The sequence below is a fragment of the Lithobates pipiens genome, unplaced genomic scaffold, assembly GCF_037356315.1.
Source record: "Lithobates pipiens isolate NorthernLeopardFrog02 unplaced genomic scaffold, aLitPip1_a1.2 Scaffold_1, whole genome shotgun sequence".
NCBI classification, from domain to species: Eukaryota; Metazoa; Chordata; class Amphibia; order Anura; family Ranidae; genus Lithobates; species Lithobates pipiens.
In genome coordinates, this window is record NW_027507685.1 from 213,000,833 (window position 1) to 213,024,978 (window position 24,146).

A 24,146-nucleotide genomic window follows, 5' to 3' on the forward strand; every position below is an offset into this window, starting at 1 on the left:
GTGCCATTCTCTCCCACCACCACCACCACCACCTCTGCCTCTTACTGATCTCATACCCCACCACCACTGATCTCATCCCTACCCTATCCCCCCATCACCTCTGTTGTAGAAGTGATGGTGGGTGGGTAGGGATGGGATCAGTAAGAAGCAGAGGTGGTGGAGGACTTGGGATGGATCGATTGCACTGCAATTCTAATCATCAGTCACTTACTTGAATGCCTCCAGGGATGCCTTTCCTCATGGGGAGAGAAAGAGATCCTCTCCTTCACTCGATTGGTGTCAGCTGACTTCATATTTCAGTGTCCGCCCCACCTCCCTACATTCTCTCTCTCTGGATAGGCAGGGCGGGATGGGGTGGTCCAGACAGTCTCTCTGAGTCTCAGCCTCTTGATGGGCACAGTGGCTGCATTTTATGGGCACAGTGGCTGCATTTGATTTTTTTTATTTTTCAGTTTGTTTGCGCCCCCCCCCCCCCCCCAAAACTTTTGAGCACCAGCCACCACGGCATAAGAAGAAGGAGATATCTCCCTTAACTCTGTTCTTCTACTCAGTATGTAAAGTCATTTGGAGGCCCAGCAAGAACACTGCCAGATGATTACTGCTGAAATATCACAAGAGGTTCTGATATCAAGTGCATAGTTGTCAGAAACCTTAATTTAAAATTAATAATAGGTTTGGGAAAGATTCTTCACTTACAAATATCAAGTGTTTTAACACAGATTTATTGGTTATTTAGAAGTTTATCCCCTTCTGTGTATTACTTTTTTAGTCATTAACAAGACATAACAAATATTCAGAACTTCCTTGACAGGTTGTGTTGAGTAGGTCATAAAAGTCAATTGTTAGGAATGAATCAAGTAGATATGCACAACAGAATAAAAGCAAATCATGGTTACACAAAATAAAAATAATAAAAGGCAACGGACACTCAACGTTGCACAAATGCCATCTTATATGGGATGGGAACATTGGCAAAGCCAGTCATCCTAGGGTAGATATCAGACTCTGAGAACTGGGTATCTGAAGTCAGTGTAAATTTCTGTAAGATGGTGGTAAGGAACAGGAAAAGTTCTGTACGAGACAAGCCTTCCCCAAGACACATTCTTTTTCCTGTAGAGAGATAACAGTAAAAATATATTTCTATATGTAAAGTTCCTTTGGTAGTTTTTCCCAAATTTAAAACAAAATCAAGGGTCATTTCTCATTGGTGGTATCTGTCAATCAGCAAGAAATTTTTTCACAGGTCAGAGCAGAACAGACTCATTGTCATTCAGAATTTGCCTCTGTCTTTGACGGCTGTTTTGGCAGTTGGTAAAATATATAAATGTGGAAAAACTTATCTTGCCTGCAAAGAAGACATCATCTGCTATGCTTGCTGCACCAGCCTGACTGGCAAGAGTCCTGTCTGCTGTGGCTTATATTATCATTGTATGATCATTATTACTATATTAGGATGCTCACATCCTAAAATAACCTTAAATCATAGGCCAACAGTACAGTATATGCCAAATTGGTTTTTATTCTCAGCTCACCTCCTAAAATATAGAGAGGTATGTTCTTTACAGGGGCGGATCCCGGAGGGGGGGCAACGGGGCAATTGCCCCCTCCGAGAATTGCGGATGACAATATGGCCAGTTCTGCGGGTGACAGCGCGGGTCGCTCAGTTGGTGAGTGGGCAGGTGAGAGGGGGAGTAGCTTGGTGGCTCAGTGTCTGTGGGCTGCTGGCCAATCAGGAAGCCAGTGGGCAGGGGAGCAGGGAGATGACATCATCTCTCACTGCCCTGCATCCCTGCAGTTCCGCCCTCACTGTGCGGGAAGCTGTGTGCAGCAGAGAGATTACATCATCTCTCTGCTGTCTAACTTCTCTCTGGGACACAGCAAAAGACCACCTTAGCAGAAAAGTGACACAGTAAGTGACAATCTGCAATGTATGGCAGGCGACGTGGCAAGTGACAATCCGCAATGTGTGGCAGGTGACGTGGCAAGTGACAATCCGCAATGTGTGGCAGGTGACATGGCAAGTGATAATCCGTAATGTGTGGCAGGTGATGTGAAAAGTGACAATCCGTAATGTGTAGCAGGTGACGTGCCAAGTGACAATCTGTAATGTGTGGCAGGCTACGTGGCAAGTGACAAACTGCAATGTGTGGCAGGTGACGTTGCAAGTGACTATCCACAATGTGTGGCAGGTGATGTGGCAAGTAACAATCCGTAATATGTGGCAGGCGATGTGACAAGTGGCAATCCACAATGTGTGGCAGGTGACAGGGCAAGTGGCAATCCGCAATGTGTAGCAGGTGACATGGCAAGTGATAATCCGTAATGTGTGGCAGGTGATGTGCTAAGTGACAATCCGTAATGTGTGGCAGGTGATGTGGTAAGTGACAATCCGTAATGTGTGGCAGGTGATGTGGCAAGTGACAATCTGTAATGTGTGGCAGGTGACATGGCAAGTGATAATCCGTAATGTGTGGCAGGTGATGTGGCAAGTGACAATCCATAATGTGTGGCAGGTGATGTGGCAAGTGACAATCCGTAATGTGTGGCAGGTGATGTGGCAAGTGACAATCCGTAATGGCTGGCAGGTGATGTGGCAAGTGACAATCTGTAATGTGTGGCAGGCTACGTGGCAAGTGGCAATCCACAATGTGTGGCAGGCTACGTGGCAAGTGACAATCCGCAATGTGTGGCAGGGGACATGGCAAGTGACATTCCGCATTTGGTGTCAAGTGAGGTGGCAAGTGACAATCCGCAGTGTGTGGCAGGTGACGTGGCAAGTGACAGTCCCCATTTGGTGACAAGTGGCAATCCGCATTTGGTGGAAGGCGACATGGCAAGTGACACCCTCAGGGCTCCCACTGATTCTGCATTATGGAGAAATGATGCGCTTCAATCATCCTGACACCATAACAACCATGGTGCCGTAATGATTGAAGTGCCAATATCAGCCATTTCCCATATAAATTGCCCCCAAAAAAAACATATTTTATAGCACTGCCCCTCCCGAGACTAGACTCTGGATCCGCCCCTGTTTTTTTATATGCCAGATTTAGATTTTTATTTTTAGTCCAGGTCCTAGAGTATATTTTCATGTGCTTTCTATGGCAGAATTAGATTTTTTTTTCTTTACCATCCCTATTGCAACCTTAATATGGACTTATACCGCGTACACACGAGCAGAATGTCTGACAGAAAAAGTCAGACGGAAGCTTTTCATCGTATATTCTGATCGTGTGTATGCCTCATCTGACTTTTTTTTTAATGAAAATTCTGATGGACCAAGAAATAGAACATGTTTTACATATTTCTGACGGAACCAATTCCTATCGGGAAAACCGCTTGTCTGTATGCTGTTCTGAAGGACCAAAAACGGCGCATGTTGTGAAGCAAGTACGAGACAGAACCAGTCATGTGTGTACGCAGCATAACGCTTTACTTCTAAAACAATGGCATTTAATAGCACTGTATAACACAGGTTTAATAGGTTTAATAAATTGTCATACCTGTAGAAAATGGCATAAAGGCTTCATTTCTCTGGAACTTTCCATCAGAGTCCAAAAAATGATTGGGGTTAAATCTACGAGGGGTGGAAAAATAATTTGGATCTCCCAGGACAGAGCACAGCAAGGCGCAGACTCCAGTACCCTAGAAAAAAATAGGATTTTTAAAACAGCTTACCTGTAAAAATCCTTTTCTTTGAAGTACATCAGGGGACACAGAGCCATAGTAGTTACTATGTGGGTTATAGGCCACCTTCAGGTGGTGGACACTGGCACGCCCCAAGATAAAATGTGTACTCCCTATATAACCCCTCCCACTGCTGGGAGTATCTCAGTTTTGTAGAAAAGCAATACACGTGTATACCAAAGAAAGGAGGGACCTCTGTGTCCCGTGATGTACTTCAAAGAAAAGGATTTTACAGGTAAGCTGTTAATCCTAATTTCTTTGAAATACATCACCGGACACAGTGGCACCATAATAGTTACTATGTGGGATGTCCCATAACAATGCCAACTGAAGGGAGGGAGACACAACAAAAAGTAGGGCAATAAGAGACTAGAGGAGCAGAGAAATTTAAGTGTCTACCGTACAAAGCCTGTTTGCAGTGCTGTTCTGGTAAGCAGCCAACCATGGGGGATTGCAGAAGGTGGATACGGTGACGGTGTAGGATTGTTAACCCTTGCTGGTGAAATTGATCTCTGCGGTGGATTGCACTTCTCTGCTGACACCTCTAATCACGGACTATTGTTTGCATGTGACCAGTGCAATCCTTTAATGCGACTAGTGGTGTTTTGATGTATCAACCACTGGTTACATATTTAGATCTGTGGTAAAATGTATTTTAATTTTAACCTTGTGACCCACAGTTGAGGTCTGAGAAGTGTTAAGATAAATATATTTAGCACTGTTAGTGTCTGATTTTTCAATGAGCCACATTGTATACTATTTGCTTTACGGATTTATTTATAACAGCTGCTGTAGGATTGCGAGGAGTAACTTCCTAATTGTAACTTTTTTATATTCCATAGAGCGCTGGGATCAGGCGTATTTTTAGTATTCCTGAATTGTGTATATTAGGCTAGGTATTACTGATAAGTCTTGTCAACAGGGGCATTGCTAGGTCTACAAAAGATCTGGGGCTAGAGCCCATAGCAGCATAGTAAAGAAAGTCAGAAATTCATACGCTTGGGCGGGCATGCTCATGTATATACAGTAATATACGTGTGTGTGTGTGTATACCCAAAGAGCCCCCTACTTACATCAGGGTCCCCAGAGAACTCCCCTTACATCAGGGTACCCAGAGAGCCCCCTGCTTACATCAGAATCCCCAGAGAGCCCCCTCCTTACATCAGAATTCCCAGAGAGCCTCCCCCTTACATCAGGGTCCCCAGAGAGCCTCCCCCTTACATCAGGGTCCCCAGAGAGCCCCCTCCTTACATCAGAATTCCCAGAGAGCTTCCCCCTTACATCAGGGTCCCCAGAGAGCCTCCCCCTTACATTAGGGTCCCCAGAGAGCCACCCCCTTACATCAGAATCCCCAGAGAGCCCCCTCCTTACATCAGAATTCCCAGAGAGCCTCCCCCTTACATCAGGGTCCCCAGAGAGCCTCCCCCTTACATCAGGGTCCCCAGAGAGCCCCCTCCTTACATCAGAATTCCCAGAGAGCTTCCCCCTTACATCAGGGTCCCCAGAGAGCCTCCCCCTTACATTAGGGTCCCTAGAGAGCCCCCCCTTATATCAGGGTCCCCAGAGAGCCCCCTCCTTACATCAGAATTCCCAGAGAGCCTCCTCCTTACATCAGGGTCCCCAGAGAACTCCCCTTACATCAGGGTCCCCAGAGAGCCCCCTGCTTACATCAGAATCCCCAGAGAGCCCCCTCTTTACATCAGAATTCCCAGAGAGCCTCCCCCTTGCATCAGGATCCCCAGAGAGCCCCCCACTTACATGAAGGTCCCCAGAGAACCTTCCCTCCCCTTGGGGACCCCTGCAGAGACTCTGGGCTATGGGCCCTAGATTCGGGGCTATAGCCCCAAAAGCCACCCCCTAGTGATGCCACTGCTGGTCAACAATTATCAGAAGCCTCAAACTTCCCACTTTTACAATTAGCAAAGTCATGTTTCCAGCAAGGATGAAGCAATAAGGCGGTATGGAGAGAGTAGCTCTTACTGGCCCTGTGAAGTACAAGATCAATTTTATTGCTGTCCCTTCCTATTATTTTAAGTATGCTTACATTACATTCTGTACAGAAAGAATCAATTTTTCTTGTTTCTATTATCTATTTCAGATCTCAGTTTATTAAAGGCCCACTATAGCAAAAAAATATTGTATTCTGGTAAACTGTATATGATTAATGTTATGATAATGATGTAGTGATGCCAGCATACAGTTTGGAAAGAATGAGGAATTCATATTGCAGAGTGCCATCCTACTTTTCCCCAAAATATGCAAGCTGGTAACAGAACAGTCAGATTTAAATCTCATATTTGTGCTAGGCAGCAGAGAGTAGACATGTGCAATTCGTTTAGTTCAAAATTCGTTTTTTTAACAAATTTCGACAAATTTGTTAATATCCGAATTTCTGAGATTTCAAAAATTGGAAAATTTGAAATTCCAGAAATTTGGAAATTGGAAATTTCCAAAATTGGAAAATTCTGAATTTCAGAAATTCGAAATGTCAGAAATGTGAAATTTTGGAAATTAAAAAATTCGGAATTTCGAAAATTAGAAATTTCCGGAAATTCGAAAATTAGAAACTTCCAAAACTGTAAAATTCTGAATTTTGGAAATTCGATATTTCAGAAAATTGAAAATTTGGAAATTTGAAAATTCGGGACTTTGAAATTCAGAAATTTGACATTTCCAAAATTGGATAATTCTGAATTTAAAAAATTCTAAATCTCAGAAATTCGAAAATTCTGAAATTTGAAAATTCTGAAAATCAAAAATGCTAAATTCTAGAAATTCTGAAATTTGAAATTTCCCAAATTGGAAAATTCTGAATTTCAGAAATTCGAAATTTCAGAAATTCTGAAATTTGAAAATTCAAAAATTCTAAATTCTAGAAATTCGGAAATTTCCCAACTTGGAAAATTCTGAATATCAGAAATTCGAAATTTCAGAAATTCAAAATTTCGGAAATTTGGAACATCGAAATTCGGAAAGTGAAAATTCGGAAATTTGAAATTTGGAAATTCAAAATTTCAGGAATTTGGAAGTTTTGAATTTTGAAATTTCGGAAATTCGAAAATTCTAAATTAGGAAATTCGAAAATTTGAAATCATGAAATTTGAAAATTCTAAAACTTGGGAATTTTTAAATCCATTAATAAGAATGAAAATCTGAACATTCAAAAGAATGAAAATCTGAAAATTGGAAAACCCGAAAATCTGAAATAATAACTAATAATAAATAAATGAAATTATATGTATTGGAGTTTCCTTTCAATTTGGCTGTTAGTGAACGTAATGAGTACGAATTTATCTGAAGTTATGAATTATCTGAAATAACGAATGCCGTATCTAAATGAATGGAATGTAATGATCTAATAATAATAAATAACAATAATAATAATAAAACCTTTTTTATTATTATTATTTATTATGAATTTGTCCCAATCCATTTGTACAGATGCGGCATTCGTTATTTCAGGTAATTCGTAACTTCAGAAAAAATATGTATTCGTTACGTTCACAAAGCCAAATTTTAAAGGAAATTCCAATACCTATAATTTAATAGTTAGTTATTATAAGTTATTATTTCAAATTTTACTGATCTTCTTTCTTTTTTTTCCAGATTTTCAAATTTTAGAATTTAAGAATTTCTGAATTTCCAAAATCCAAAAATTCGTAAATTCGAAATTTGAAAATTTGAAATTTTGAAATTCTGAAATTTGAGAATTTGGAAATTTGAACATTTGGAAATTTGAAAATCTGAATTTCCGAATTTCTAAATTCTGAAATTTCAAAAAAGCAAAAAAACAAATGAAACGAAAACTAAAATGAACACTTTTATTGTCAGGGCACATGTCTAGCAGAGAGGTACACACAAAAGAAAACAATATAATTTAAGACACATTGAAGTAAATCAGGTAGTACATTTCACGCTCTCAACTCTATCTATAATTCTTATGGTAAGGAAGGTTGCAGGTTACATTCATAAAAAGTAATAACACAGGTGTATAGGAAGATGATAGTCGGTTAGATACCAAACACACCTATACTACAATGTCAAGAAGGCCAATATAGGACACTTTAGGATTCCTAAGTGAAACATGCTAAAGTAATTTCAGCACTGGTCAGCTCTATATATGCCCTCTTCAGGGACTTGGAAGTCTCCCATCCATATGTTTTCACGTCTGTTCACACCTTGGCACATCCTAGTACAGTGATGGCGAACCTTGGCACCCCAGATGTTTTGGAACTACATTTCCCATGATGCTCATGCACTCTGCAGTGTAGTTGTGCATCATGGGAAATGTAGTTCCAAAACATCTGGGGTGCCGAGGTTCACCATCACTGTCCTAGTATATGTGGTGGTCATGCTCTGTTGCACAGGCATTATGAACACAAGTCTACATGATTTGTCATATAATTTTAAAGATCTCTCTTTCTCTCATTTAGACAGGAGACAATTACCCTACTAGCCTGTCTTTGGAGAGTGGGAGGAAACTGATGTGCCCAATGGAAATCAACACAAGCCCAGGGAAAACACACAAACTCTGTGTGGATAGTGCCACGGCTGGGATTCAAACCACTGACCCTAGTGCTGCCAGACAGAAGTGCTAACCACTTAGCCACGGTGGTGCCCCATTTCTCCTCTCCTTGACTTTTTTTGCCACATCTTTCACAGTTTAGGTTCTCTTTGCAGTCCATCTAAAAACAACTCTCTGTGTACGTTGACAATGCTGCAGAGATTTTACTCTTTAACCACTTGCTTACTGGGCACTTAAACCCCCCTCCTATCCAGACCAATTTTCAGCTTTCACTTTGAATGGCAATTGCGCAGTCATACAACACTGTACCCAAATTACATTTTTTTTATTTTTTCCCCCTAATAGAACTTTCTTTTGGTGTTATTTGATCACCTGTGCGATTTTTATTTTTTGTTAGAAAAATTTAAAAATACAGAATTTAAAAAATATATATATATTTTTTATTTTGTTATAAAATTTTAAAACGGGTAACTTTTGTCCATCATTGATGTACGCTGATGAGGCGGCAGTGGTGGGCACTGATAGGTGGCAGTGATGGGCACTGATGGGTGGCAGTGATGGTCACTGATCAGTTACACTGATAGGCAGCACTTCCAGGTGGCACTGATTGGCACCACTGGTGGGCATTGATAGGTGGCACTTGTGGGCACTTCCAGATGGCATATATGAGACATAATTGCCTCTTCCGTTTCGGGACTGATGTCCCTTTAAGGTGAGCCGGTGATTGGCTTTTTTTTTCTTCTCTGCTGTCACCGAGATTTTGTTTTGATTATGTGATCAGCTGTCATTGGCTGACAGCTGATCACATGGTAAGGGGCCGGGACTCGGTGATCACAGCGTATTCAGCGCGCGCCCTGTATGGCGCATGCAGGGAGCATGCACAGGGGAGGCCTTCATATGTCGGCCTCATATGTCGGGGTCATATGACGGCCTCCTGGGAATTCACATCCACGCTGTGGCCGTCATTCGGCCATAGTGCGGATGTCAAGTGGTTAAAGAATAGTGTTGTCACACTGATCAATCCATTCTCTAAAAGTAAAGATCTGCTCTTAGAAACAAGGAAAATTATTCAAATTCAAATGCTAGGCAAAAAAAGAACAAAAAAAAACAGATGTATAAATTAAAGCCACGGGGCATTTAGACCCCATTCACATCTAGCAATGTAGGAGCATGGCGTCATTGGTGCCTTTTTGTTTTTGGAGCGTTTTTGGAGCGATGATATTCGTTTGAATGGGCTGGCCTCTGCTCCAAAAAATGTGTCAAAATAGCTCCTTTACTCTTTTTTGGAGCCAACTTTGGCTCATTTTTGGAAAGAGTTGATTTGGCATGTTTTTTGTGCATTTTGTCAAGTGAAAAAATGCCCTTTTTAGGCAAAATTGGGGTGCCATTAGAAATGAATACATGATTCAGATCCAGAATTTCAGCCACAATCCCATTTTGAATCTCTCAGATGGGAACAGGGCCTTATACCAAGTTTTCACTTTTACAGAATGGATTTGTCAGAATACTCTATGAGTAGATATAAAACATGTCCTTGTCCACCAGTACATGTCCCTATCTTCTTTAATTTTTACATTAATTATTTACCTTTGGAATAGTGTATCCTCTAAACATAGTGTCCTTGATAGCAGAATGGGGAGCATTCATAGGAATCACATTGCTGAATCTTTGGATCTCATGGATCACGGCCTCAGTATATGGCATCTTGCTCCGATCCTCAATATGTGGATCTCGCTCCCGCCCAATCACATGGTCAATCTCCTCTTGGACCAAAGCTAACATAAATATATAAAATTTTTAAAAGATTATTGATTTGATTAAAGGAGAGCTCATCCATGTCTTTATGGACCTTGCTTTGTACACTGTTGCGCTGTCATGCAGGACCAGTAAGGGGCCATCCCCAAACTGTTCCCACAAAGTTGGGAGCATGAAATTGTCCAAAATGTCTTGGTCTTCTGACACCTTAAGAGTTCCCTTTACTGGAACTAAGGGTTCAAGCCCAACCCCTGAAAAACAACCCCACACCATAATCCCCCTCCACCAAATGATTTGGACCAGTGCACAAAACATGGTCCATAAAGGCATGGCTGAGCGAGTTTGTGGTGGACAAACTTGACTGGCCTGGACAGAGTCCTAAACTCAACCCGATAGAACACCTTTGGGATGAATTGAATTAGAGCGGAGACTGGGAGCCAAGCCTTCTTATCCACATCAGTGCCTGACATCACACATGAACTTCTGGAAGAATGGTCAAACATTCCCATAGACACACTCCTAAACCTTGTAGAAAGCCTTCCCAGAAGGCTTCCAGTCACAAAAAGTTGACGGAAAATCTGATCATTCAGAACGAGGTGACGTTAGTAACGTACGACGGGGCTACGTAGAGGCCAGTAGCCAATAGCTTTCATCTCCAATTTTTTTTGAGCATGCGTGGCACTTTGTGCGTCAGAATTCTCTACACACGATCAGAAAAAGTCTGATCGGATTTTGTTGTCGGAAAATTTTTAATCCAGCTCTCAAACTTTTTCCGTTGGAAATTCCGACAGTGTGTATGGGGCATAAGACTGGGATGCCATTAAAGTTCATGTGCATGTAAAGGCAGGTGTCCCAATACTTTTGGTAATATAGTGTATGTACTTTCAAACTGTGCCACATTTAGTTCAGTGGAGTAATAACACTATTCAGGGAGTTTCTTAAGCCCCATACACACTATCAGATTATCTTCTGAGTTTTTCCTTCAGATTTACCAAAACCATGTAGTAGAAGGGCCTGTTTGATTGCATGCACATTGAAACTCCTAAGGTTTGTCCTCATATTATATGGTTTTGGTAAATCTGAAGGAAAAACTCAGCAGATAATCTGATAGTGTGTATGGGGCTTAAGATTAGTTGCAACTACTACATATATCAGGATTACATTTTGAATAACTGTATGTATTGAAGCAAGAAATATTTTGATCCTTGTGTTGCCCTTTAACCACATCACCCCATGAAGGATTTACCACCTTACTAACCAAGCCCTTTTTTGCGATACGGCACTGCGTCAATTTAACTGACAATCGCGTGTTTATGCGACATTGTACCCAAACAAAATTGACGTCCTTTTTTCCTCACAAATAGAGCTTTCTTTTGGTGGTATTTGCTCACCTCTGCGGTTTTTATTTTTTGCGTTATAAACAAAAAAAGAGCGAACATTTTGAAAAAAAAGCAATATTGTTTACTTTTTGCTATAATAAATATCCCAATTTTTTTCTTCTGTTTAGGCCGATATGTATTCTTCTACATATTTTGGTAAAAAAAAAAAAAAATCGCAATAAGCGTATACTAATTGGTTTGCACAAAAGTCCTCACGTCTACAAAATAGGGGATAGATTTATGGAATTTTTATTATTCATGTTTTTTTATTAGTAATGGCGGTGATCTGCGATTTTTATTGTCACTGCGACATTGCAGCGGACAGATCGGACACTTTTGACACTATTTTGGGACCATTGGCACTTATACAGCGATCATTGTTATAAATATGCACTGATTACTGTGTAAATAGCTGGCAGGGAAGGGGTTAAATATTAGGGGTGACCAAGGGGTTAAGTGTGTTCCCTTGGAGTGTTCTAACTGTAGGGGGGATGGGCTCACTAGAACATGACAGAGATCACTGCTCTTGATCACGGGGAGCAGTAGATCCCTGTCATGCCTTGTTTACATCTCCCCGTTCTACCTCTCCATGGCACGATCGTGGGCCAAGGGGCAGACATTGAGTCCGCAGGACCCGTGGGCGCTGATGTAGCGATTTTAAATCAATATCAATGACATGGTATTACTAACAGCTATTTTATCTAAGGGATACAAAAAAAAATGGCCCGTTGGGGGTACTTGAGGACTGAGGTTGAGAACCACTGCTTTAAACCATAATAAGCATTAACACACATGTAATCAATGATCGGTTTAAGTTGACGCTCATTATGTTCATTATAGTTATGACACTAATGCCAAACTCCAGGTTGATGCACCCAAAGTGCATGTTGTTTTATTATTATTATACACAATGCATATAGCGCCAACAGTTTACGCAGAGCTTTACAATGTATAGGGGGGACAACACAATTACAGTACAGTTGAATACAAAAGGTACAGGAGGTTGTGGGACTTTATTACGACTTGCTGCCATTCAATACAATTGTTTGAGCAGTCAATGAAATTTTGTATATTTTCATGTCCATGACATTTGCTAGTTATGGAAAATATTTCAAAATTTATAATGCACAATGCACTTTTTTTAAGTTTTCAACATTAGTAGATTTACTAAAACTGGAGCACTCAGAAACTGGTGCAACTGTGGATGGTAGCCAATCAGCTTCTAACTTTACCTTCTTCAATTAGGCATTGACAATAAAACCTGGAAGATGATTGGTTTCTATGCAGATCTGCACCAGATTTTGCAATCTCCAGTTATAGTAAATAACCCCAATGCCCCAAGCCAGAAGAATGTTAAATACCATTGCAACAGAGAACTGTAGATGTGAGCCTTTGCATTGTTGTCAAACAGACAAGTTAATCGTAGAGAGAAAAAATTTAACTGATGGACTTTGATGGTGCTAAATTTTGTTTGTGAGTCTATTAAAACATTGGGCACTATGTGTTGAAACATGTCTGCAAAGAACCCACATATGGTCATCTAAATTCAAAGATACTTTTCAGACTGTCAATACTCAGGAACTGTTATATCACAGGAATTAAAGCTCGGAACTTAGATACCTTTAAAAAAAAAACAACATTTTTTATTTGGATAGACTGTGGAAGAGTTCGAATCCCTGACTGCTGTTGTACATCTGTTTGTGTCTTTGAATTTTTGATGGGATGGGTCATAATCAATTTTAGACCTGGTGACCATTAACTTAGACATAAAAAGTTATAGAAAGCCCAACATTTTTTTGTTTTTATTGGAACAGGAGGTGAAGGGAAATATTCCAATAGGTAACCTGTTCTAGGGTTAGGCTTACTTTTAGGTTTAGGGTTAATGGTTATTGATAAGTTGGCTCTCAAGGATATTGTTGCCCCTTTGGTCATCCAATGGTCCAAAATGTGTAACAAACCAAAAAGACAGACAAATGTATCTAAGAAATGTTTTTTTTTTTACTGTGCTATTAACACACCTTGTATATCAGGATACTTCAGAAGTATGAGGAATCCATGTTTCAGAGTGGTAGCTACAGTTTCACCACCAGCAAAAAACAGGTTGTTAAGAGTCAGAATTAAATTCTTCATGTTGAATTCTGAGTCTGGATTATCCCTCTCCTGAAAACATAAAGAAGATATACAGATGAGCACATATGTTCCTGCTTTTTAACACATAAAATGAGGACAATATTAAATCCCTGAGCCCCCAAGCATTGTTTTTCTACACCTTCTATAAGAAATAAAAAATTGAGGCCACACCATGAAACAATGGCAGGATTAAAATTTGTAGGTAATTGTGCTATTATCACCCAGAACGGTCACGGAAAAATATACTAATTAAAAACTCTAAAATATATTGTTTAATTAAAAGTTAGACTTATATCGCGTACACACGACCGGTTTTTCCATCAGAATAAACTCCGGCAGAGTTCTGCTGAAATGGTCTTGCCTACACATGATCACACAAGAGTCTCATTGACTCGGTGATCACAGATCGCGTTGCATGTGACCCGCAGGGGGCACGCGGGGAGCATGCAAAGGGGGGGACTGGCTTCCCGACAATGTAGGTCTGCGCTGTAACCATCACTAACAGAGAACTGATGCATTTCATCCATTCAGGCCTTAGGTTATGCCTAGGGCCTAAATGGCTAGAATGCATTTGCTTGGCTTGATTTTATTCCTTATGTTTAACCTGTTCCCGTCCACACTATAGCCAAATAACAGCTACAGTGTGGACCTATTTGTTAGAGGCTCATACTGTGGTGCTGAATTTCTAAACAAGTGATTATAAGAAATAAGATATCCGCAAAATAACTAAGCTTACTCTTGATAACTAGTACAGGCAGGTTTATTATAACTGGTGTATATTACACTACTTTTTATCCTGATTCACATCAAACCATATTTACACAATGTGAGTACCTGCTGCATTTTGATGAGGAAGCAATCAATGTAATCTCTGGGTTCATTTGGGTCCAGGGACTCCTGGTTGATCTTCACTCTCTCAGCTACAAAATCGTTCAGCTCCTCCAGAAGCACAGTGATTTTCTGGTGAGGGCCGGGAATGTGGTTCATTATCATTGGAATCATGTCTTGTACCTGTAAATACATATTATAGATGTGCTTCATGGTCTAGGAGAGTATGAAGACAATCTCAGCTTATGCCATGTTGTTTTCTCATACAATTTAGAAAGGCGTATTACACATCAAGGACCATTTGTTATTGTTACCTGCATCAAAAATCAACCCGTCCTCCTCCTAGCAGTCTAAAAATGCTCTAACACTATAAAAGGCTCTCACAATCAATATATTAGTTTATTAATGATGTGCAAACATGACATCATGATCAATGTGAGGTTTATGATAATATAACCAAATAACGTAATAAGCAAATAAAATATAATATGATGGAAATGTATGTATGAATAATATGATGGAAACTGGGAAGGAGCTCAGTTTAGTGTGGATGGAGGAATCCATTGTGCTTATTTAATTCTGCCCATAGACTGAAGGGGAAAAAATGCTTCCGTTTTGCTTTGAATAATAAAAATGTATGAAATAATGTTCTCATTTTGTGGTGCTCGGATACAGTTTAGTTCTCTGTTAAAGAATAAAGGGTAATTTGTTTATAGGTATAACAACCGAATCTCTGCATTTCACAATGGCTGTACCTGCCCCCAGGTGGAGCTCATGAGCTCAAATGTTTCGTAGAAGATATTCAGCATTCTATGGAACTTGGCATCGTCATACTGGAAGCGATTTCCAAACACAATTGAGCAGATGACATTAGATACAGCTTTGGTGATGAGAATAGCTGGGTCAAACTGGAGCTCTGGAATGAAATTTGGAATAGTGTTTAGATTTGCATTGTATTTATAATGCGTCAAAATATTTTATGCAAACAGAGAAAGGAAAAGCATGCACATACCATTTATTTGAGCAATTGATAAAAATGTTCCATAAATTGCACTCACATTTAGAAGCATGATTAAGGGCATGTAGCATTGATGTTCTCCTCTCCTGGATGGTCCCAGTAACCGAGGAACATCCAATCTCCCCAGAGCCAGATGGCAGCTCACAAGCTGCCCAACAACACCTCCGGCATACACTGCGGAATGCGCATGCGCCCGGGCCAGCCAGCATTGCACTGTGATGACTGTACCTTCTGCAGGGGAGAGCCGATGCAGAGATCAATACTTCAGCCAACAAGGTTGCTATGATGATGCGTTTTGGAGACATGGCCTCCCTTATCAAGTCAAGGCCACGCCTTCGAAATGCGTCATTATAGCAACCTTATTGGGTGACATATTGATCTCCCTTACCATTGACTCCCCTTCGCAGCCGATACAATCATCAAAGCACGATGCAGGCTGGCCCAGGCGCATGCACGGTCTGCAGTAAATGCCAGAGGGGATGTTGGTCGGCTTGTGAGCTGCCATCCGGCTCTGAGGAGATTGGCTGTTCCTCAGTTACTGGGACCATCCAGGAGAGGACAGGAGAGCATCAATACTACATGCCCTTAATCATGCTTCCAAATGTGAGTGCAATTTATGGAACATTTTTTTATCAATTGCGCATGAACGGTCCACAGTGAATGCCAGAGGTGATGTTGGTCGGCTTGTGAGCTGCCATCCGGCTCTGAGGAGATTGGCTGTTCCTCGGTTACTGGGACCATCCAGGAGAGGACAGGAGAACATCAATACTACATGCCCTTAATCATGCTTCCAAATGTGAGTGCAATTTATGGAACATTTTTTTATGAATTGCTCAAATAAACAGTATTATACTAGGACAGTCATCCGCTCTTTTCCTTTCTCTGTTTGCAAAGATCCATGTACACCACCCAGTGGATTATAAAGAGAGCTGCAGCATCTTTAGCGATAGAATTGTTTTCTGTGATCAGGATTACCAGCTGGACTTGGGAGCTTTCTTGATCAGCGCATGAACTGGTGAACTATTTTGTGTGTTTTTTTATATCAAAATGTTGTCAGCCTGGTGAGTACGGGCCTTAAGTTAGCCACTGGATTGCCCATTTGGCAGACCTGATAGGCAGCCCAACAGCTACCGGTAACTAAAAAAAAGCGTACATGGCAGGCCTGCAAAAATAAGTGAGTAAATAATTAAATGACAATTGATGGCACCAAAGAATGATAAAATTCCGTGAGTGCAGTACACCCTTCAAAGTGGAATAAACCACCTTACATGTGAAAAAAATTGGCAATAAAAAGGCATGGCACTAACTCAAACAAAAATCATCATCGAAACATAAATCCATACCCATCAAACAAAAAAATCCAATCCACAGTACGTAGGTTCAGTAATGTGACAGTTCCACAAGGTATGATAGAAAAGTCCTCACAGAATATTCCAATCACAGTGATTAAAGAATAAAGTGCAGTATCAGATTAGGCTTTTAACCGTGCTCCACGTTCAACCGTGTGTGAGAAATCCAGTCACCAAAACACTATAACAAATACACCTTGGAAAGGAACAGAAAAACTCGGAATAAGCGCTAATTTCAGCGTGAAACGCGTCAGAATGTTTGGTCTATTTTCTTTATCCCTTTGCTGTTGTGACCTGTATGATGTGAAGATTTTTGGAGTGGAAACAATAAAGGCACTATTTATTTTACTTGATCCGGAGTGCGGCTATCCATAGTTTTTCTGTTCCTTTCCATCTGGCTAGTGCAATTAGCCTGCACCTGGGACCCCTATCTTTTTGGAGGAAGAGTGGCCAGTTTCTCGGTGGATCAGCCTGGAGCGGTGGATTTTCTCTCTCCCATTGTCGACTTTCTGGATTCCTTAACAAATACACCTTGTAGTAGTAGTAATGTCTCGATTGGCAGTGTATATGAAAGGGGTGGTTCTCAGCTCTTACATCTCACAGCTGACTTACAAGTGTGCATTTTTTAGATAACTGTTGGAATTGACTTTTTTTTTTTTTTTTTTTCTAAACATATTTTATTCAGAAAAGGCTTAAAAGTACAGACGAACAGAAATTTCCAACAACAGTTAGAATACATACACGGCCGAGTTACAGAGCAATAAGGTGTACAAAATATAGAAACATTCTGAAAATCACAAGACCAGATCTGCGTAGGAGAAAACCCTGACTAGGAGCTTGCCCGGTGGATAAGCAGAATACGAACTATCAGGTATGGTCCTGAACATGTTACTTTGAAAGGAATTGTCCCAGGGTTTTCGTAAGGGTCAAGGGATTCATAATATATTACGGTGGGTCAAGCCATATGAGAACAAGGGGTTAGTGTGTGTATGGGGACATGGCAAGGGAGACCTAGGAGGGGATCCACCTAGGATGGGGAGGGCTATGTGTTGTTGGGGGTATGTGGTGTTTAAGGGGGCTAAGATGTGTGAACGTCTGTTTTGGGACGGTTTGAAATAAAATTAGGGTGAGGGAAAGGGGCAGGGGGGAAAAGGAGAGAAAGAGAAGGAGGGAATGAAGAGAAAAAAAAAAAAGTGGGGGGGAGAAGGGTAAGAAGGGATCACGTCGAGGGGGAGGCGTCCCCCTTCCCCGTGACCCCCCCCCCCCGAAGCAGAGCAGTGGTCATGTAACGTAGGTTCTCACCTTTCTCTCAGTTATGTAATAGTAAGTTCAGTAGTGGAGAGTAGATAAAGCCCCGTAGGGTAAAGGCAGTAAATCTGTGAATCAAAGCCATCATTTGAAAACCTCTGAGTAAGTTGTGGTGGTCTGGAAGTGTTTCCAACAGGCCCATTTTGTGCTAAATTTCGAAGGGTGTCTTTGGAAATATGAATCAGCTCCTCCATTTCAGCCATTTTGTTGATTCTGGCGAACCATTCTTTAATGGAGGGGACTCTGGGAGACCCCCAATGAACAGGGATACACTGTTTTGCCGCGTTGAGCATATGCATCGCCAGGGAGCCCTGGTAGACTCGCCTAGGTAAGGGCGAAAGGTGGAGAAGGCATAGTGATGGTGAGGGTTCAATATTGTAGGTGGTAACTTGGGAGGTGATTCTACATACTTCTCTCCAGTAGTCCTGAATGAGGGCACAGGACCACCAAATATGCAGTGGCGTACCCTTTTCCAGGAGACACCTCCAGCAGACGTCGGTGGCATTGGGGGCGAATTTGTGTACAATTGAAGGGGTGCGATACCATCTCGATTGGATTTTATAATTATTCTCCTGGGTGCTAACATTGGAAGAGCCTCTATGAATGGTCTGGAAAATGGAGCTCCATTGTTCATCGGATATTGGCCGGGAGAGGTCTTCCTCCCAGCGTTTGCAGGCCAAGGTGGATCCGGGGAGTTCCCCATCCCACAACATGTTGTGAGTGAGGGCTATTACGTGTCTCTGGGGGGTTGTTTGGGTGCAAAGTTTCTCAAAGGGCGAGAGAGGTCTGGAGCATAGGGAATTTCTGTTTAAGGATTGCAGATAGTGTGCAATTAAAAGGTAAGTCCAGGGGGGAATAGGAGGTCTAGCCACGGTGCTGGCAAGGGTTGGGGCGGAGATGAGTCTGCCTCTGTCGTACATATGGTAGGCTTGTAATCTGTCTTGTGGCCAGTGAGCTGATAAAAAGTCGGGGGACCCGCCGGGGGGGAAGTCTGGCTTGCACTTGAGTGGAGTTAGGGGCCCGGGGATCGAGGAGATTTTTGTACGGGAGCATATTTGCTGAAAACATTTCAGAGTGGGGTGTAGGAGAGGGTGTAGGTTGGCGGAAGTGGGGATGTGGGTAGATCTTATCCAGGGTAGTGAAGCAAGTGGTATAGATGAGAAAGAAGCCTCCAGCGGAACCCATTCTTTATAGGGGTCCTGAATGTTCCAATCCACTACCCTGGTCAGATGGACCGCTCTGTAGTAATTAAGAATATCTGGGAAGCCCAGGCCTCCTAGATGTTTTGGGCGAGAAAGAGTCCTAAGTGAGATTCTAGGTTTCCGGTTACCCCATACAAACCAGGAGCAGATGTTGTTGTAGGTTGTGAAAAAAGATTGGGGGACTTGTATGGGTATGGTTTGGAGGATGTATAATAGGCGGGGTAGAACGTTCATTTTGAGGACCGCGATCCTGCCAAACCAGGATAAATTTTGTTTGTTCCATCTTTCAAGGTCCGTCGTCAATTTATGCAAGATGGGGAGATGATTTTTCGTATACAGGTCTTTTAACTTTCGAGGGATTTGGGTGCCTAAGTACGTAATGGAATCTGGTTTCCAGCGTATCTGGAAATTCGATTCACATTGCGTCTGGAGTGTTTCTGGAAGGGAAATACTAAGGGCATAGGACTTGGAAAAATTTATCTTAAGATTAGATATAGCCTTAAATTTTTGAAACTCTGAGAGGACAATTGGGATGGTGGTAATAGGTTCCGTGAGATACATTAAGATGTCGTCGGCGAAGGCCGCGTACTTGAACTCTTTTATTGGAGTGTGGACGCCCTTAATGTCACTGTTCAAGGTAAGGGTCTGGAGGAGAGGTTCCAGTGTAAGAATAAAAAGGATCGGGGAGAGGGGGCATCCCTGCCTTGTACCATTGCTGATGGAGAAGGCGCCTGACAGAGTGCCGTTGACCCGTACCCGTGCTGTTGGTGTGGAGTAAAGGGACATGATCATATTAATCATATGAGGGCCGAGTCCTAGGGCGGTGAGTACTGCTTCCATATAGTCCCAGGCCACTCTGTCAAACACCTTCTCCGCGTCTAGGGATAAGAAGAAGGCTTTCTGTTGAGATTGCGTGATCAGATGGTGAATATTAATGGATTTCAGGGTATTGTCTCTTGCTTCGCGTCCGGGGACAAAACCTACTTGATCGGGGGATATCAGGGTCGGGAGGAATGGGAGGATTCTATTGGCGAGAATTTTTGCGAATATTTTCACGTCCACATTAAGTAGGGAAATCGGCCTATAGCTACTAGTGAGTGTGGGATCCTTATCTGGTTTGGGTATGACAGCAATGTGGGCTTCTAAAATACCGCCGGGGAGGGATTTCGAGGTTGGAGTGGAATTGAAGGCCTTCAGAAAAGGTGTTTGAAGCGTCTCCGCGAACAACTTATAATAAGCTGAGGTCAGCCCATCTGGGCCGGGGCTCTTTCCAGGTTTCAGTTGTTTAACTGCTTGCGACCATTCCGCTGAAGAGATGGGGGCTTCCAGGGCTTGGAGGGTGTCTGAGGGGATAGTCTTAAGGGGGAGCTTCGAGAGGTACGTCTGGATGTCACCGAGTCGTTTACGGGGGTCCAGGGATTGTGGAGTCGAGAGATTGAGGTTGTAGAGAGAGGTGTAGTAACGTTCGAATTCCAAGGCTATATCTGTGTTGGACTCATGGACCGAACCCGCGGGAGAGTTTATACGGTGTATCGTTCGATTAGCAGCTTTAATTCTCAGGGCTCGGGCCAGGAGGCGCCCTGACTTATTCCCATGCTCATAAAAGAGCTTCTGGGATAGGGCGAATCTCTTTCTCGTCTGATACTCCAATATGTCTAGGATTCGGGTGCGGACGTTCGTCAGTTCTGCATGGGTATCCAACGCAAGAGTTCTCTTGTGTTGGGCTTCTAGGGACCTAAGTTGTGAGAATAGTGTTGTTAGCGCGGCAGCTCTTTCTTTTTTGAGGGCAGCGGCCAGGGAGATAATCTTTCCCCTTACAACACATTTATGTGCTTCCCATTGAGTAAGGGGGGAAACATCTGGTGTGTCATTTTCTGAAAAATAGTGGGTTAAACAGTCCCTAATTTCGTTTATTCTGAGCTCGTCTGTGAGGATACTGGCATCCAATCTCCAGATGCAAGTCCGGTCAAGTTTTTCAGGGAATGTGAACAGGGCTGTGATGGGGTGGTGGTCTGAGATCGTCATAGGCTCAACTGAGGCCTTGGTCAGATTATGTAAGCTGTGTTGGGAAACTATGAGGTAGTCAATACGCGAATACCTATTGTGCGGGATGGAGAAAAAGGTGAAATCCTTGTCTTTGGGATAAAGCGATCGCCATGTATCATGGAGTAGTAGTTCCTGGAGACTTTTCTTGATTTGTTTGAGGGCACGGTATGTCAGGCTGGAGGACCCTGAAGAGGTGTCCAATAAGGGATCCAAGGGAGCGTTAAAATCACCACGAGGATCAGCATTCCTTCCGTGAAAGAGTGCAGTTTACGCACCACTTTCCGAAAGAAAGGCACCTGTGAGGAGTTGGGGCTGTATATATTAGCGAAGGTGAACATTCTATTTTTATATGTTCCTTTGATGAAAAGGAATCTTCCATCATCGTCTGCTAGGGTATCCGTAAGTTGAAGGTCAAAGCGCTTGGAGAGGAGTATGGAAACACCTTTACATTTAGCAGATGGACTGGTAGCATGAAATACTACAGGAAAGGCATGGTTGGACAGTTTGGGGATAGATTTAGCACGGAAATGGGTCTCTTGAAGGAGGACCACATCTGCCTTCAGTTTTTGCATTAGCGTTAGCGTCTGGTGGCGCTTCTCAGGAGTGTTTAGGCCTTTGGCATTTAGGGAGACAAGCTGTAGTGACAAATTTTTCGAGCTTTGCGATGTCGGTAACATTGTGAGAGAGGTAAGGTTAGTTTAGGAGCTTCTGGGGGGGGGGGTCCCAGGGGGGGGGAGAAGAAAGATGAAAAGAAAAAGAAAAGAGAAAAAAAAAAAAAAAAAGGGGGGGGGGGAGAGAGGAGAGGAGGGGACAGGAGAGAGGGGGGGGGGTGTTAGGGGAAGAGTGAACCTGGAAGGGGTACGGGGAGTGCGGGACCGGTGGGTGGGTTGAACCTGTCAACCCCTCGGAAAACCGAGGGAGGCACCGGACGGGTCAACTCTGACTACCAGCGTCCGTTGTGCGGGGGTGGCGGGCGAGGTCACACGAGATGTAGGAGGTCTCCGTCACTAAGAGACCTAGAGAGGCAGAAGATCGGCAATTGATCAAGATAATGGATATGCAATCAGAAATTATTAGCATAGTAGCTATAATGAAAGGGCTATGGGGGAGCGAGAGAACAAGTGGATGCGGATGTGCCATAGTTGAAACAGTGAAACCAGAGAGTCGGGGCAATTAATACTGTTTGGGGCCAAATAGGGGGTGGGTGGTGATGTGAAATAGGAACGGTAGTTCAGGGGAAACCGAGGAGGTAGGGTCAGAGGTTTGTGAGGAATGCGATAAGAGGTTGGCCATAAGTTGGCAGTTGAAAGGGTGACATGAAATAGACCTGATAACTCGTGCATAAGGGGGAACATCAGAGCGGGGCACATCACAGGTATGCAAATAAAATTTTCTAGCAAGTAGACTATAACGTAACATGTTCCATAAACAAAGGATTGGAATGACACAATATAATGCATGAACAAGGAAGTCGGACACAAGGCAAACAAGGAAGGTAATACTTTGGCACCTACACCCATGGGATATATAACAGTTACCTGAAAGCCTTATGGAGAAAGGCGGAGACCCCGGAGCCGGAAGTGAGGGGCAGGACAAGTCTGGTGGGTAGTAAGCATTCCATTGGGGGGTACTCATTATAATGGGAATTGGTAAACAGTCACCGTTGGTCACTGCCATCCGGTTGCGTGCATTCCACGTGTTAATGGTCCCAAAAGCTTCTGTCAACCATCAGGCGTGGAGGAGAAGCCACATGGGGCCAGTCATATTGTATGCAGGCGAGCGCCCAGGATAGTGGGCGAAAACGAGACAATAACTGGGCAGCGGGGTTCAAGATCTAATTTTGTCCTGCACCTCACCTCCGACTCGCAGGAAGGTTACGAGTTAGTGCATTTTATGTCAGCTTGATGCAAATAAACCTTAGCTGTAGACACTGTAAAAGAAAAGTAAGAAAAGAGGAACAGTGAGGAGTAGAGAAAGAGGGGAGAGAGGCAGAAGTGAGAGAAGCACAGGCAAGTATACCACTTAAGTAGATGGTGGTGTCATGGACACGTCTGGTTGAGGTATGCTGAGGTGGGCACAGCATGCTGGCAAACTGGTGCCGGAAGAGGCAAAGTTTTGCGAGAGTCTCATGGAGCAATCCGAGGCCGTGGGTAGTGGGAGGCAAAGCAATAGTATACTGGGGGCCTTTAGGGACTTAAAGTCGGAGCACATGGGAAAAAAGACAGAAAAGATGCCGGGAGTTCCAGACGACTTGACAGAAGACGATGGACGAAGGGAATGTATCCAGACTCGACGTGGGTATTGTCATAAGGAGGGAACCAGACGTTTCATCACCTGTGCAGGTGGAGTTGGGGAGACTTTGGGTTTAAGCTGAAGATTCGACGATAGGTAGAAGTCTTCAAGAAGCAGGGATCAGTCGAAGATTCTCGGTGTAGGAGCACACTGAAAAGAAGTTCGACGGGTGTAGAGTTCAAGAGGGTTGTGTCCGCAGGCCTATACGGCAACTAGGTCCAGCATTATTAACGGAAAGCGTCATTCAACAAGTAGGAGAGGATGTCGGTGGCCTCTCAACTACGGCGGGGTCTGCGGTGAGCAGGCGAAGCTGTGGGACTACCATTTCTTGGTGGAGAGGCATTCCTCTGTGGCGAGTGAGGGGGAGGAGGTTGGTGGTCAGGTCTCCGGCGTCTCCCAATGGCATAATTGCCCGCTTCGTCCATCACCTCCATGGAGGATACTCTACGGAGAGTAGGCAGCCTGAAGTCACTGTACCAGTCAGGGAGGTCAACGGAAGGGAGGTCAAGCGCGGTACAGAAATGCTCAAGATCCTCTGGGACTCGCAGGTTTGCTATGCGACCCTGGTGAGAAACAGAGAGGCAGAAAGGGTATTTCCAGCGGTATGCAATGGCTCTGTTTTTCAGC

The 24,146-nt window shown here is 43.0% G+C and overlaps 1 protein-coding gene across 1 annotated transcript in view; it reads right to left on the reverse strand.

Annotated features, from left to right (window-relative positions):
- Positions 1–703: 703 nt before the first annotated feature.
- LOC143982852 (cytochrome P450 2G1-like) overlaps positions 704–24,146 on the reverse strand; it is a 54,058-nt gene continuing 30,615 nt past the window's right edge. Inside the window, exons 4-9 of the mRNA XM_077481904.1 lie at positions 15,060–15,220; positions 14,311–14,487; positions 13,365–13,506; positions 9,800–9,987; positions 3,504–3,645; positions 704–1,110 (exon numbers count right to left, since the gene is read on the reverse strand). Of these exons, the coding sequence (XP_077338030.1) occupies positions 929–1,110; positions 3,504–3,645; positions 9,800–9,987; positions 13,365–13,506; positions 14,311–14,487; positions 15,060–15,220 (992 nt within the window). The 3' untranslated portion in view covers positions 704–928. The remainder of the gene's footprint in view (positions 1,111–3,503; positions 3,646–9,799; positions 9,988–13,364; positions 13,507–14,310; positions 14,488–15,059; positions 15,221–24,146) is intronic.